Raw genomic sequence first — 16,988 nt, forward strand, 5'->3', positions numbered from 1 at the left:
GCGTCCAACTTGTGCCCAAAACAAATATGGCCGCGGCCATCTGCAGCATTTATAGATTAAAAGATGGCCGCGGGAGGGCTGCTGCGCATGCGCGGCTTCACGCAGCCCCTCCCACGGCTTTTCTAATGCAGAGGTGGCCAGAACGTCGCACCGCGCACCCGGCCACCGCAGAAGCTGAGCGCCAAAGGCTTATTGGCTGCTTTGTGGATGGCAAGCCCGAAGCCTGAGAGACTAGCTGAGGAGGGGGAAGCAACAAGGGACTGGTATGTTTTCTCTAATCTGCAATTGTTTAAGGCTCCATTTAAAAAAAAAAAATCTATATCTATGTATTTAATGTATACATACTATATGTATATATACTGCATGTGGGGGGGTTTCTATTTACTGTAATGTGGAGGAGGTGAAAGTGCATATAAGTTGCCGCATGTGTTGAAGTTTTGTGCCCCTCCCCTCAGTGTCTGTGATACATTGAGAGGTGAGAACTGATGTGAGTATTAGAACAGTATTAGAAGTTCTGCATAGCAGGGTGATTGCGTTAGAGAGCTGTTTTTTGTGTTTGCCACATTGGATTTGTGAAGGAACATTATCTGAGGATTATTAGCTACAGCCCTTAGCTGGGTTGTTTTTGCCTTCTTCTGAATATATTTATTTGATGTGAGATTATGTATTCTGTTTTGCTTGTTTATAAGTAACACTACAGGTTATATGTTATATATAATAAAAGGAGCACTTTACAATACTATTATTACCACTCCTAACAACAAACATTCTTACTGCTCATAGGTCTGCCACCATCTGAGCTTCCAGTAACCTGGGCCTCTCCAGTTTTATCATCTTTGTTCTTTTAATATTTTATTTAAATATACTACTCTCCTATGTTTAAATGTTAGTTCTATTATTAACATAATATACTTGATGTATTAAAATATAAACAGACCGAGATTTTAATTTTGTTGTATGTAGGGGGGCCCCAAGCTGACCGTTCGCACCAGGGCCCATGAACCTTTAGCTACGCCCCTGAGTGTAGTATGGACCTGTTATATAGACAGCAGTTGATCGCACATCTGTTTCTTCAGAGCAGTTATTCTGTAGCAGCATTTACTTCTAAAATGTTAATACTAAAAAAGACTTTGGAACTAGACACATAATACTGTACACCATAGCAGTCTAACCTAGCACAATATATACCAATAATGGTAATAGGCACCTGTCCCACATTTTAGGGTCTTCATGGAGACTTGGCGAATCGTGCAGGAGATCTGATCTTGGAATTATAATGTTAAGGCTTATACACTTATGTGTAGGTCAGTGGTCACCAGCAGGGTATAGGACCCTCACCTCCTGTGTGTGAAATCTCCTGGATGAGACTCTCGGACTCCTCCAACACCCGTTTCTCCATGGTTTTTTTCCCCATCCCAAAATTCCTGAGTGACGACATGGTGAACCTGCGCAGAGTGCGCCACTTTTCAGGGTTTGGGGTGCTTATACCTGCAGAGAGACAGAGAGGTCACATGATCAGCACTGTTGAAATGGAACAGACAGTAATGCAAGAAGGCTGGGTATTAACAAAGGGGCCGTAAGAATGTGGCGCAGGTTATTGTTAAGCGGTGAAGGGTTACAGTTAGGCTGCAGGAGGGGGTTTGAGAGACTCGGATCTGGCGCCTCTGCTAGGTTGCAGCAGAAAAGAAAACTGTTAAAAGCCTGCGCGGTCTAGGGACCTGTATGTGCCACGCTGCACCCCCATATGTGCAGGGCTTCACCCCCATATTCACCAAACATCAGTACTCTGTATCTGCATACCTCCATGCACCACCCTGCCCCACCCTTTCTTTAATTTAGAATAGAAGACAGTTTTAGTGTAAAATGATTATACTGTATATATAAAATATCCAACATTATAACACTTCACCTAGAGCCACATTGTCTGAGAACCGCACTGATCACAGTGACTAGAACATGTGGTCAGAAGTCACCATCTTGTTGTCTGTCTAAGTTGCACCTGCTATGTTAGATACAGCTCTTACAAATACAGAAAACACTTCAGGAAACCCATGAAATGACCCTGGAGACTTACTTTGTCCTTCCGAGAACCGATCATGTATGGGAATGAGCGGGCGTCCACTAAACTCCTCGCCATGATTCACCAGAGCGTCTTTCACCGTGTCATAGCCGCAGAGAACGACCACCGGCTGCGTCAGTTTCCATACGGTGAATATGGGACCGTACTTCTCACGGAGCTGAGACATAGGAATTGTTTATCAGAACCTGCACAAAGGCATTTTATAGATAGATACCCTGATACATCCACCACAGATACCCTGATACATCCACCACAGTGGTACCCAGGAAAATAAATATTAAAACTTGGGTATGTAAGAAAATGTTAATTTGTTTACAGTTAGTGTATCCAATTAAAAAAATTAAGTATTATACTAGGTCAGGCATGTCCAAACTGCGGCCCTCCAGCTGTTGTGAAACTCCACATCCCAGCATGCCTTGCAATCGTTTTAGCATTCCCTAATAGCAAACTGTGGCAAGGCATGATGGGACTTGTAGTTTCACAACATCTGGAGGGCCATAGTTTGGACATGCCTGTACTAGGTGATTACAGAAGGGATAAGCAGTACAGTACAGTAAATACAGGTCCCTTTTTAATACAATGATATTGTAGGACAAACTACATTATGAAATTCTACAAGCATCAATTTCCACCTGCCATACAAAAGAATGCCAAGCACTACTGATGTATTTAACTGCGCCACCTTAGGGCTTGTAGATGTAGCATAATGGTTAATGCGATGCTTTACATTGCCAGAACCCTGAGTTTGAATGGTGGTTAAGGTTCATTGACAGCTGCAAATCTTTTTATTTTAATCACTGAGCTATACAGTAATTATTTTTTTTTGCAGAAGAGATGCTCACAATCATTTCACACAGTGAGCTCAGTTTAGAAGTAATGATATTCGGCTACCCTGCTACCACAAGCTACTGTAGGCACCTCCAACAATGCTTTGATTTATTATGTTACTGTATGCTACAGTATTTCCCCTAACTGCATGATTGAACACAAAGTGGTAAAAAAAAAAAAAATTGTGAAGAGACGCTTGCAAAGCATTTTCACACAGTGAGCTCAGACAAGTGTGTGGAACATGTGAAAATAAAAGAAATACATTAATAAATATACTGCATATAAGAAAAAATGTGAATAAAAAAATGTAAACACGCTTGTGCCACTTAATGACCAAGTGATTACAGCTACTTTTGGAGAAATTGGAGGAACCTGACAAACATCCTGTATGCACACCCTGCACTTACCATAGCTTTCTGTGTATAGTGAGCTGTGGTGTTGCTCTTTCCTCACTTTACCGTGGTGTATTGTGTCTACCCGGAGGTGATTTCTGGTATATACAGCTGCCTGGAGGGGAGGTCACTGTACTGATGCTTCCAGAGTTCATCTGTGGTCAATGGTGGAGTGGTAATAGGCCGGTTCCTGGCTTCTTGTTCTATAAATAACATCCTGAAGAACCTGAAGCCAGGAACCCACATATTATTGCAAGGGGTGCATATAGGACTTTTGGACGGTTCCCCCAAATTTCTCGGAATAGAGCTGTACTCATTTAGTCATTGACCAGCATAAGTAAGTTTTTATTTTTTATTCACATTTTTATTATATTTATTAGTTTTTATTAATTATCCATTGGACCTTATCCATTCCAGTGGAGACACAAAGCTCTCTACCTGGATTTCTATCTTAATTTATGATTGCCATCACTTGTGCTGGAGCCTGTTATCAATTAAATATTTTAATACAGTTGATGCCAATGATATATTAGGAGATAAATCCAGCTAGAAAACATTTTGTCCCTCCTTGGATGTATCATTATAATGCTACAAGTATGATGCATGACGGCTGCCTGACCACAAAGAATGGTGGTGCTGCGTATCACAGCTATGGCTACACTCGGGACGTAGCGCTCAGCTTGTCCTTCCCTAGTTGGCTAGTTACACAGGAGTCTGATGCGAGCTTATAGAGGAAGGAGAAGCAGAGTGCTGCTTCCCAAATGTATTGGTGGCTGTGATACACAGCGCTACCAATCCCTGGGGCCATCTTGGTTACCTTATGGGCCCCTGGACATTTGCCACCCTGTGGTTTCATCGCTGTTTACATTGATTGCACCTGTGTTACGCACCTCTGGGTAGTATTTGCAGGCATTATGCATTCCAACATATTTGGGGGTCCCCAGGAGAGGGATCGGAGTAGGTCCTGGAGGAAGGAACTGGTGTTTCTTCTGCTTTCTCCAGAAAGAGAGGAAGAAGAGGAGCGAGAGGAGGAAGGAGACCGCCAAGGACAGTGCTGGGAGGACGCTCATGGTCAGTGACAATGTGTTGTATCGTAGTTCTGTACCTGGTATAATAGATGATAGAGGTCAGTTAGGTCATAACCATTGCTTGTCATTAGTGCATCATGTCCTACTGCTCCTCTGCCATTATTCCCTACAGTCACTGCTCCTGTATTAGTGGGATCATCTTCCTTTCCACAGATCCCAGTCATGTTGCCACCATCCTCTGTGGAGAGGACTCTATTCATTCAGTGGTGATGAGCTTGATTGTTCACCACTACATAACGCTATCTTCAGGTGGTGAAACCTCTACTTTACCTGTAGCCTCCACTGAGGAACAGCAAAACCTCTTTGCTGGAGCCCAGCAAGGTTAAGGTAGAGATGGACATTGACCATCGATGATTCATAATATCGATGTTTTATGACCCACAGGCCAATCAATTAAAAAGGATGACCATCGATAGGTAAAAACATTGATGGTCATCCATTGCATAGTATGCCACTATCAATGGCCAGTTGCACTATTGCCATCAATGGCAATGACAACGATGGCCATCCCTAGGTGAAGGAAAAATGTGCATGAGTAGACATCTGCTGCATGTGTGTTATTTGCAATAGCCCTTTAAAGACACCAGTGAGCTGCAACAAAATGCATGCCTTTAGAACCACAATCTTTTAAAGGGACTGTGAAGCCCCATACACATTAAACGAGTCCCCGACGCTGACATTGGCAGTACACTTGCCGATGTCAGCAAGGAAGGAAGCTATGGTGAATGGGGTGATGGGCATGCTGCAGCATGGCTGTCATTAAGGGGGACCTCCCTCGCCTGAACATGCAGGATGAGGAAGAGGGTCGTTAATGATCCACGAGAGCACGCATCGATAACGATATTGAGTGTACACACTGAACAATATCACTCAGCCTCAATATGGACTTTTGTGTTTGCGGCTTTAGATCACTAAGTATGTGCTGCAAAATGTCATTAATTGCCAAGTAGGGGCTGAAACGTGGACTGCGGGACGCAATCACAATATTACACAGTTATTGATGACTCTAGGAGTTGGCTTTTCCAGCAGACTGCGAGGGGTTCCGGTTATTGCTGGGGCCCAGGCCCGTTTGTACCTAAGAGGGTGATATCACAGACTGGACGGATGTGTAGTATCGCTAAGCCTTGTGACAATTAGTGTATAAGGTGTCGGCGGTCCTGTAACTCCCCTGGTTTCATTAATTGTAAGATTATTGCAGGTGGTGGCAGAAGTATAAACCCCATCAGCGTAACTGCAACATATGTGGGTCCAGTGGCATAATTGTAAATTTTGCTCCCTCCTGCCAAAAAAGTTCCTGGCACCCCCCCTCCCCTCCCCACAGCATTTTGGTAAAACAAACAGGGCTGTTTTTACCATACAATATGGCTCCCAGTGTAAGAATTTGCACTTATGGCACTTTACATTCCAACATGCAGACTTGCAGGAAAAGACCACCTTATACCACCTTATACCACAGATTTGCAATCTGCACACCCAGACATTGGCCACCACAGGGACGACAAATACCTAATTTAAAAAACATATATAGACAGCCGGTAGACAGTCCAGTCTAACATTGTCTCTCCAGCCGGTAGCCAGTTCCAGCTGTATTCTTTAGCCAGTAGCCAGTCCAGTTCAGCAGCATCTCCAGCCGGTAGCCACTACGATGCATCAGCATTTTTCTGGATAGCAGCAAGTCCGGTCCAGAAGTAATTCTCCAGACGATAGCCAGTAATGCAGGTGTATTCCTCAGCCAGTAGCCACTCCAGTCCAGCAGCATCTCTTCAGCTGGTAGTCAGCCCGGTCTAGAAGCATTTCTCCAGCTGGTATCCATTCCGCTGCAGATGTACTGTATTCCTCAGCCGGTAGCCAGTCCAGCAGCATCTCTCCAGCCAGTAGCCGGTTCCAGCTATATTCTTCCAATAGCCAGTCCGGTCCAGCAGCAGCTCCAGCCAGTAACCAGTCGGGTCCAGCAGCATCTCTCCAGCCAGTAGCCAGTCCAGTCCAGCTGTATTCTTCAGCCGGTAGCCAGCCCGATCCACCAGCATCTCTTCAGTCATTAGCCAGTCTGGTCCAGCTGTATTCCTCAGCCAGTAACGAGTCCAGTCCACCAACATCTCTCCAGCTGGTAGCCAGTCTGTTCCAGCTGTATTTCTCTGCCGGTAGCGAGTCCAGTCCACAAACATCTCTCCAGCTGGAGTTAGTCCGATCCAGCAGCATCTATCGTGCTATAATTCTTCAGTTGGTAGCCAGTCCGCAATAGAGCCACTTGGTGGTTTTTTACCTGATATTCCAATGGCAGTTCTCATTGATACCCAAGCTCTATGTGAAAGAGCTACTCTATATACAGTCTTCCCACTTCCAGCTCAGAGTCCCAGCCGCTGAACACCACTTTTTACCTGAAGCAGGTAACACTGGACATTAAACCGTGACAGTTTGCAAAGGTCCATGGACTCAGATTGTGACCATAGTGTGGCTATGGAAGTGCTGGAATAGAACAGTTAATGACCCGTCAATTGCAAGAACTTTCTGGAAAACATTTTCTGATGGTTTCCCGATGTTGTTGATGGTAGATCTGATGTTAAAGGAGCTTTAGTTATGGTTCCATCTAGATCTGAAAAGTCATCTCATATGCAGTGTGAGGCCAGAAATAAGCCACGGTCCAAGCTTTCCGAGGCAGAACACCAATAGCACAGACTGCTCCATCTGTGGTTTTAGTGGGAACATTCTGACCATTGAATTGGGAACTGTGTTCTTCATAAGACCAGGAGGAACTTGTCATCTTCTGCTTCCACTCTGAGGGAGTAGTTTAAAAAACTGCATCGGTTTTGACAATCCCAGGATGAAAATTGGATCTTCCAGCATAAAGAGGTGTTTCCTCAGTCCGGCTTCATGGTGGGTCCAAGACGGTTCAGATGTCTTCAGACTGAATCTGATTCCAGACATCTGTCTGAAGTAGCCTTCGGTTCCAGCTAATTAAGATATCTCTGGATGTTACTAAGTATAGGATGTCCCCATGTATAGGATGTCCCCATGTGTAGGATGTCCCCATGTATAGGATGTCACCATGTGTAGGATGTCCCCATGTATAGGATGTCGCCATGTATATGATGTCCCCATGTATAGGATGTCCCCATGGATATGATGTCACCATGCATAGGATGTCACCATGCATATGATGTCCCCATGCGTAGGATGTCCCCATGTGTAGGATGTCCCCATGTGTAGGATGTCCCCATGTATATGATGTAACCATATATAGGATGTAGCTATGAATATGATGTCACCATGTGTAGGATGTCCCCATGTGTAGGATGTCACCATGTATAGGATGTCCCCATGTATAGATTGTCCCCATGTATAGGATGTCACGATGTATATGATGTCCCCATGTATATGATGTCACCATGCGTAGGATGTCCCCATGTGTAGGATGTCCCCATGCGTAGGATGTCCCCATGCGTAGGATGTCACCATGTATAGGATGTAGCCATGAATATGATGTCACCATGTATAGGATGTCACCATGCATAGGATGTCACCATGCATAGGATGTCACCATGTATAGGATGTCACCATGTGTAGGATGTAGCCATGAGTATGATGTCATCATGTATAGGATGTCACCATGTATAGGATATCACCATGTATATGATGTCACCATGTGTAGGATATCACCATGTATATGATGTCACCATGTATAGGATGTCACCATGTATATGATGTCACTATGTATATGATGTCACCATGTACAGTGTAGGATGTCACCATGTATAGGATGTCACCATGTATATGATACAAAAACAGAGTGTAGGTGTTATTCCCGAGTGTTATTCCCGAGTGGCGAGGGAGCTCCTGTTGCCTGTTGTTTTTATTGAGGATTGGACATTGGAATGGTTACCGATTAGCCTGGACTTGGAGGTACATCCCGGGTACCTACCTTCCTTTCCATGCGCTTTAGAGAACTTGGTTTGCCCCTGGTTCTCCACCAACTTGGTAATTAGCCACTGTCTACCTCTTTTATTGTTATTTCTTGTTGAATAAATGGTATTACTCTATGTGCCATTGTATATCCATTTTTTCCGGTATCCATAATCGGGGAGGAACCTTGGGTTACCTTCGGTTGGTCCAGGAACACACAATCAGTTGGTTGGTCTGTCTGATACGGAGAAGAGGATCCCCTTCCGATCAGAAGGAGCGTGGCGGTATTATATAATATCTCACATTTACGGAGAAGAGGATCGCCCCTTTATTTACAGGGACGTACTCTTCTTATTAGGGCGCCACTCGGGAATAACACCTACACTCTGTTTTTGTATCTTGTTCACATTTGATATTTTAGGGATATCAATTTGGTGTAATTCCCCTTAGGCTGCCCAGGCGCACAGAAGGTCCAGTCTCACTCCACTTTGTTCAGTGTACCATGTATATGATGTCACGATGTATATGATGTCACCATGTACAGTGTAGGATGTCACCATGTACAGTGTATGATGCCACCGCGGATATAATGTCACCATGTATATGATGTCACCATGTACAGTGTATGATGTCACCATGGATATGATGTCACCATGGATAGGCTGTCACAATGTACAGTGTATGATGTCCCCATGTGTAGGATGCCACCATGTGTATGATGTCACTATGTATAGGATGTCACCATGTATATGATGTCACTATGTATATGATGTCACCATGTGTAGGATGTCCCCATGTGTAGGATGTCCCCATGTGTAGGATGTCACCATGTGTAGGATGTCCCCATGTGTAGGATATCACCATGTATATGATGTCACCATGTATAGGATGTCACCATGTGTAGGATATCACCATGTATATGATGTCACCATGTATAGGATGTCACCATGTATATGATGTCACTATGTATATGATGTGTTAATGGTGATTAAAATATAACCAGAGTGACAATAAGTGAAAAGCGTTGATTACGTAATAAGTCCGCAACCAACGTACCCTTTATACCTAGCTACGTGTGAACAAAGCGTAGCGCAGCGTAGCGTACCTTTTATTGTATTATGTATACCAAGAACCAATACCTTAATCAGAGATTCCTTCGCAGTACTTTGTCTCTAATCTGCGAATATACCTTATCGGACTGTGTCCGCAATATACCTTATCGCTATTATGCGAATAAACAGACAACGACCACTGTATAGAAATATGGAGATAAGAGCTCCGTAAAAAGGTTGTATTTGAGTCCCTAATGGACAAAAGGGGGTTACAGAATTAAGAATAAACAGGTATAACAAGTAATACAATATACTAACAATGAACGCTAAACAGACTCTGCTAAGGGGAAAGAATACAGATACAAGACACAACCAGCCAACTATACAATAAGTATAAATACCGTTAATGCAACCGTTACCATTCTCATCAAATATGCGAAGTGTAGTCCGGTCAGAGCTCACTATCGTTCAGGGATGAACTATAGTCCGGTGGTCAGGTCAGGGAAAGGTAGATGTGCCGAAGAGACTTTGGCTGCTCTGGGTCGCCTATCTTATAGGGTCAGAAAGGGGAGGTCAAAGGCCATTCTCATTGGTCAGAGATCATATGTCCGGTCCACTGTGATTGGAGGTTAGACGCTGTACCTGGTCTGACCAGGTGCAGGGGAGTGAACTTTAAGAGTCCTTTGTTTGGTGGTTTCGGCGTCAGCAGGGATAAGAACTGGTTTCATCTAGTTTCCTTTGTTAACTACTTTCAACAGAAACTGTCTCTGAGTTATGGATTATGTCCATAACTATCGGGCAGTGTACATTGTGAAATATTCGCAATGACCGGAATACTTCGCATAATGAGCTGAACGGAACGGTACTAAACATGATACAGACAGATGTATGCGGGGCTAACTAAGCTATGTGTGGCGTTCTAAACCTTTAACTACATTTTACTTAGTGTCAGTATGTATTTATGAATTTATGTGTGATAGTATGGCTACTCTTCTGGTCCACTTTGTCACGCATACTCGGGTATGGAAACTTTATTTGCGCAACTCTGCGAACCAAAATGGCGGCCATACTATCCTAAAATGGTGTGTGTGTAACTCGACTTCCATAGATGTCACCATGTGTAGGATGAAACCATGTGTAGGATGTCCCCATGTGTAGGATGTCCCCATGTGTAGGATGTCCCCATATGTAGGATGTCACCATGTATAGGATGTCACCATGTGTAGGATGTCACCATGTGTAGGATGTAGCCATGAGTATGATGTCACCATGTATATGATGTCCCCATGTATAGGATGTCACCATGTATAGGATATCACCATGTATAGGATATCACCATGTATATGATGTCACCATGTGTAGGATATCACCATGTATATGATGTCACCATGTATATGATGTCACCATGTATAGGATATCACCATGTATATGATGTCACCATGTATAGGATGTCACCATGTATATGATGTCACTATGTATATGATGTCACCATGTGTAGGATATCACCATGTATATGATGTCACCATGTATAGGATGTCACCATGTATATGATGTCACTATGTATATGATGTCACCATGTACAGTGTAGGATGTCACCATGTACAGTGTATGATGCCACCGCGGATATAATGTCACCATGTATATAATGTCACCATGTACAGTGTATGATGTCACCATGGATATGATGTCACCATGGATAGGCTGTCACAATGTACAGTGTATGATGTCCCCATGTGTAGGATGCCACCATGTGTATGATGTCACTATGTATAGGATGTCACCATGTACAGTGTATGATGTCACCATGGATATGATGTCACTATGTATATGATGTCACCATGTACAGTGTATGATGTCACCATGGATATGATGTCACTATGTATATGATGTCACCGTGGATATGATGTCACCATGTATATGATGTCACCATGTGCCAGCGATCAGCACTGCATTTGTACAGCCTGATCCCAGTAGATGAATGAGTGTATTATAAACAGTCCTGAACATACTGTAAGTGCCTACATGCCGACCCCCGGAATACACAGAGGTACAGCAGTTATATTTATATGCATTGTGCACGTACAGTATATGTATATTTATGGTACTGTAGTGTTTTTGCTTTAATGCCCACAAGATTGTACATTGTTACTAACAGTTATGTAATCAATACACCACAACAGCCAGCAATCAGTGACCGCAACAGGAACAGATCAGAAACACCCAATCGGGAGAGGGGCGAGACTCAAAATTGGGTCTTAACCCCTTCCATTCTGAACAAGCACTCCTGTCAAGTAGGCCTGAAATGCACTGCGGACACAGGAGACAAACGGCCCCTCACATCACCATCCTCCGTTACCCACATAACTACGCTGGAAGCACAGTCTCATGTCCCGCAGAACCTGGAAGCAGCGGAGATACCAATGGCAGCGGAGGGCACAGTAAAAGTGTGGAGATGGCATCTTAGACGTTCCTCCACCGCCACCTGCATTACGCACTACAATGATGTAGACTTGGTGGAGGCACCCTAGAGCCCAGAGCTCAGAGCCCTAGGCAGCTGCCTCATGGTAGAACCAGCCCTGGATATTACAAGATTAAGGGGCCTCAGTGGCAAACGCAGGATTTTTAGAGGGTGGTTTCCAAATGTACCCCAAATTCTCCCACTCTGCAGCACATTGGAGTAAGTACGGGAGTCTGGGGGAGCGGTAACAGCACTGACAATTGGTCTTTTTATGCACTGGATACTGTATGAAATAGAGTAATAATATTTAATAGTACAGATGTCTATATTTTAGTCAGAAAAACCAGTACTGCATTTATAAGCTCACAATCTCCCACTTTATGGTAAGGCTCCTGTCTCTTCCTCCTGGCAGCTGCTCTTTGGTCCATTGCGATGTTTGAGGGCTCAGATACACACATACAGTATATGTGGTAGAAGAAGCTGGTACACTGCTCTGCTCTGTCCCTTACACCCCCTGCATTTGCCTTTGGGTCCATTGGATCACATATGCAATGTGAACTGGGTGGCATTTACTGGCCAGGACCCTTTATCCTGGATGTATTTCCCTGCAGAAGCGAGCCCATCCCTGCGCTGGACCGCGGCCCATTACAGGCTCCTATATCTCTGTATAATGAGATGTCACTCACCTGGAGATCTGCCGCCTGGTCCTGTCCTCACCCAGGTTCTGTATCTGTCTGCTGTGTAAAGGAACAGAGCACACATTGGGCTTTATAAAGGTTCTGTGTCTGCCCTTTGTAACCGGACTTTGTGCTTTGGACGGGGCCCAGTTCCTATAATCCATTAATCGTTCAATAAATGTCTGTGTTTATTGGCTCTAGTGTGATGGGTCATAGGTCGACATAAAAAATGGCTTAGGTTGACATGGAAAAGGCTGACATGGGTTTTTCACTTTTTTGTCAACATAGGTTTGGCAGGGCCATGTATAGGTGTGGGGGGGGGTTCAGGTTGCCTGGAAACCTCCTCCAATTGGCAAGTTGCTTAAACAATAGCACTGGTTTATAATAGGATGACTTGAGCTGCAGCAACATAATGCAATGTATAGGACAGAGCAGAACTGCTGCACATGCCCAGCGGTGGCAGCCTCTACCAAGTATTATTATCTGTCTATCTGCGTTTTGGCAGGGGAGAGAGCTTCCCCTGATCTACGCGATGCGGGTGTCTAACGTGCACTGGGGCAGGAGGCATAGCGCAGGGACGATATTTTATACTGCACGCCTGCCTCCTACCTAATGTATGACCGTTCCGCCCCCTGCAGCTATCAACTTCGACAGCTGCAGGTGGCGATGCCTTATGCCCACAGCAGGGACAGCGCTGTCCCTGCTGCTGGCTCTGAGCTGCACTAGGGATCTCGCAAGAGTAGCGAGATCCCGCGCATGCCCAGCCGGCCGGGGGGAAGGAGACAGCGCGTCAGTGTTAACTGATGCGCTGTCAGCAGGAGAAGGGGAGTTAGCGCTCCCCCACTTCAGCGGGCAAGATGTTTATACATCCGGCAGGCTGTGATTGGGAAGGACGGAGATGCCTCTGCCAGTGCCCAGTGGTAGTGCCATCACTATAATGGGTATGTGGTGCACATAGGGCTGGCTCCTGCAGGCTGTGATTGGGAAGGACGGAGATGCCTCTGTCAGTGCCCGGTGGTAGTGCCGTCACTATAATGGGTATGTGGTGCACACGGGGACGGCTCCAGTGGGCTGTGTTTGGGAAGGACGGAGATGCCTCTGTCAGTGCCCGGTGGTAGTGCCGTCACTATAATGGGCATGTGGTGCACATAGGGCTGGCTCCAGGAGGCTGTGTTTGGGCAGGACGTAGATGCCTCTGCCAGTGCCCGGTGGTAGTGCCGTCACTATAATGGGTATGTGATGCACATGGGGCCGGCTCCAGTTGGCTGTGTTTGGGAAGGACGTAGATGCCTCTGCCAGTGCCCAGTGGTAGTGCCATCACTATAATGGGTATTTGGTGCACATAGGGCTGGCTCCGGCAGGCTGTGATTGGGAAGGACGGAGATGCCTCTGTCAGTGCCCAGTGGTAGTGCCGTCACTATAATGGGTTTGTGGTGCACACGGGGACGGCTCCGGAAGGCTGTGTTTGGGAAGGACGGAGATGCCTCTGCCAGTGCCCGGTGGTAGTGCCGTCACTATAATGGGTATGTGGTGCACATAGGGCTGGCTCCGGCAGGCTGTGATTGGGAAGGACGGAGATGCCTCTGCCAGTGCCCAGTGGTAGTGCCATCACTATAATGGGCATGTGGTGCACATAGGGCTGGCTCCAGGAGGCTGTGTTTGGGCAGGACGTAGATGCCTCTGCCAGTGCCCGGTGGTAGTGCCATCACTATAATGGGTATGTGGTGCACACGGGGCCGGCTCCGGAAGGCTGTGTTTGGGAAGGATGGAGATGCCTCTGCCAGTGCCCGGTGGTAGTGCCATCACTATAATGGGTATGTGGTGCACATAGGGCCGGCTCCAGGAGGCTGTGTTTGGGCAGGACGTAGATGCCTCTGCCAGTGCCCAGTGGTAGTGCCATCACTATAATGGGTATGTGGTGCACACGGGGACGGCTCCAGTTGGCTGTGTTTGGGAAGGACGGAGATGCCTCTGCCAGTGCCCAGTGGTAGTGCCATCACTATAATGGGTATTTGGTGCACATAGGGCTGGCTCCGGCAGGCTGTGTTTGGGAAGGACGGAGATGCCTCTGCCAGTGCCCAGTGGTAGTGCCATCACTATAATGGGTATGTGGTGCACATAGGGCTGGCTCCTGCAGGCTGTGATTGGGAAGGACGGAGATGCCTCTGTCAGTGCCCGGTGGTAGTGCCGTCACTATAATGGGTATGTGGTGCACACGGGGACGGCTCCAGTTGGCTGTGTTTGGGAAGGACGGAGATGCCTCTGCCAGTGCCCAGTGGTAGTGCCGTCACTATAATGGGTATGTGGTGCACACGGGGACGGCTCCAGTTGGCTGTGTTTGGGAAGGACGGAGATGCCTCTGCCAGTGCCCAGTGGTAGTGCCATCACTATAATGGGTATGTGGTGCACACGGGGACGGCTCCAGTTGGCTGTGTTTGGGAAGGACGGAGATGCCTCTGCCAGTGCCCAGTGGTAGTGCCGTCACTATAATGGGTATGTGGTGCACACGGGGACGGCTCCAGTTGGCTGTGTTTGGGAAGGACGGAGATGCCTCTGCCAGTGCCCAGTGGTAGTGCCGTCACTATAATGGGTATGTGGTGCACACGGGGACGGCTCCAGTTGGCTGTGTTTGGGAAGGACGGAGATGCCTCTGCCAGTGCCCAGTGGTAGTGCCATCACTATAATGGGTATTTGGTGCACATAGGGCTGGCTCCGGCAGGCTGTGTTTGGGAAGGACGGAGATGCCTCTGCCAGTGCCCAGTGGTAGTGCCATCACTATAATGGGTATGTGGTGCACATAGGGCTGGCTCCTGCAGGCTGTGATTGGGAAGGACGGAGATGCCTCTGTCAGTGCCCGGTGGTAGTGCCGTCACTATAATGGGTATGTGGTGCACACGGGGACGGCTCCAGTTGGCTGTGTTTGGGAAGGACGGAGATGCCTCTGCCAGTGCCCAGTGGTAGTGCCGTCACTATAATGGGTATGTGGTGCACACGGGGACGGCTCCAGTTGGCTGTGTTTGGGAAGGACGGAGATGCCTCTGCCAGTGCCCAGTGGTAGTGCCGTCACTATAATGGGTATGTGGTGCACACGGGGACGGCTCCAGTTGGCTGTGTTTGGGAAGGACGGAGATGCCTCTGCCAGTGCCCAGTGGTAGTGCCGTCACTATAATGGGTATGTGGTGCACACGGGGACGGCTCCAGTTGGCTGTGTTTGGGAAGGACGGAGATGCCTCTGCCAGTGCCAAGTGATAGAGCCGTCACTATAATGGGTATGTGGTGCACATAGGGCTAGCTCCTGCAGGCTGTGATTGGGAAGGACGGAGATGCCTCTGTCAGTGCCCGGTGGTAGTGCCATCACTATAATGGGTATGTGGTGCACGCAGGGCCGGCTCCGGCAGGCTGTGTTTGGGAAGGACGGAGATGCCTCTGCCAGTGCCCAGTGGTAGTGCCGTCACTATAATGGGTATGTGGTGCACGCAGGGCCGGCTCCGGCAGGCTGTGATTGGGAAGGACGGAGATGCCTCTGCCAGTGCCCAGTGGTAGTGCCATCACTATAATGGGTATGTGGTGCACATAGGGCCGGCTCCGGCAGGCTGTGATTGGGAAGGACGGAGATGCCTCTGCCAGTGCCCAGTGGTAGTGCCATCACTATAATGGGTATGTGGTGCACACGGGGCCGGCTCCATTACACAGCAGCTTGCTACATTAATATAACACGCATGTATTTTTGGATCTATACGTTTTATGTTTGCTCCAATCAGAACCCTTCACTGCCAATCCCGGTCGTACCCATTCATACCACGGTTTGGCTGTAACGGCAATCTTGGTAAATTTTCTCCGAATAAGTTTTATACACACAATCTATCTCACCGGCACAGTACGGCTTTATTAATATCACTGGTTTCCCATTCTTTGTCACCTACTTCTCTCTCTTTTATGCCACAGTTACTGAAGAATAAAAAAAAAAAAAAAAGAGATTAATAAAAGTTAATATTTAATATAAGTGCATCCAGCAAAGAAAACCACTTTGCTTCTTTTGCTTGTGATACAGATTGCATTGTAAATGTGAAATTGTCCTTGGTAAATTGTCCACTTGTATGTTAGAACTGTCAGTGCCCCGGGGTGTGTCACCCAGCAAAGTGCTGAGTAGGTTTAGGTATTTCAGTTGAGATTGTGATACCACGTAGGATGTACTTCTTACCAGAACTTGGTGAATGTACACCCGGCTGATATAGGTTCCACCGCCGAGTCACTAATACCCCTTTTACACCAAAAATTCCAGATCCGACCCGACACTTGGAAGAAGGATCCAAGCCGGGTCGGATCCAGGATTTACTCCATTTACACTGCGGTGCCCACTCGCAGTGTAGATGAAGGCGGCGCTTGGAGATGACATCTCCAAGCGCCGGGACCACGTGATCCCCGCCGGAAACACTGATCGCCGTGGTAAGCTACTGGGCTACCCCCAGCCCCCGTGCACACCCCCCCCCCCCCGCAGCCGCCGTCCGGGAGG

The 16,988-nt window shown here is 46.9% G+C and overlaps 1 protein-coding gene across 1 annotated transcript in view; it reads right to left on the reverse strand.

Moving 5' to 3' along the window:
- The window catches only part of LOC146005646 (cytochrome P450 2B4-like), a 93,781-nt gene extending 81,201 nt beyond the window's left edge, over positions 1-12,580 (reverse strand). The window contains exons 1-4 of the mRNA XM_083145037.1: positions 12,485-12,580; positions 4,191-4,405; positions 2,075-2,237; positions 1,339-1,488 (exon numbers count right to left, since the gene is read on the reverse strand). Coding sequence (XP_083001163.1) covers positions 1,339-1,488; positions 2,075-2,237; positions 4,191-4,405; positions 12,485-12,560 — 604 coding nt within the window. The 5' untranslated portion in view covers positions 12,561-12,580. The remainder of the gene's footprint in view (positions 1-1,338; positions 1,489-2,074; positions 2,238-4,190; positions 4,406-12,484) is intronic.
- Between the last annotated feature and the right edge of the window lie 4,408 nt (positions 12,581-16,988).

This window comes from Crinia signifera, chromosome 5 (assembly GCF_055691185.1).
Source record: "Crinia signifera chromosome 5, ASM5569118v1, whole genome shotgun sequence".
Lineage (NCBI taxonomy): Eukaryota > Metazoa > Chordata > Amphibia > Anura > Myobatrachidae > Crinia > Crinia signifera.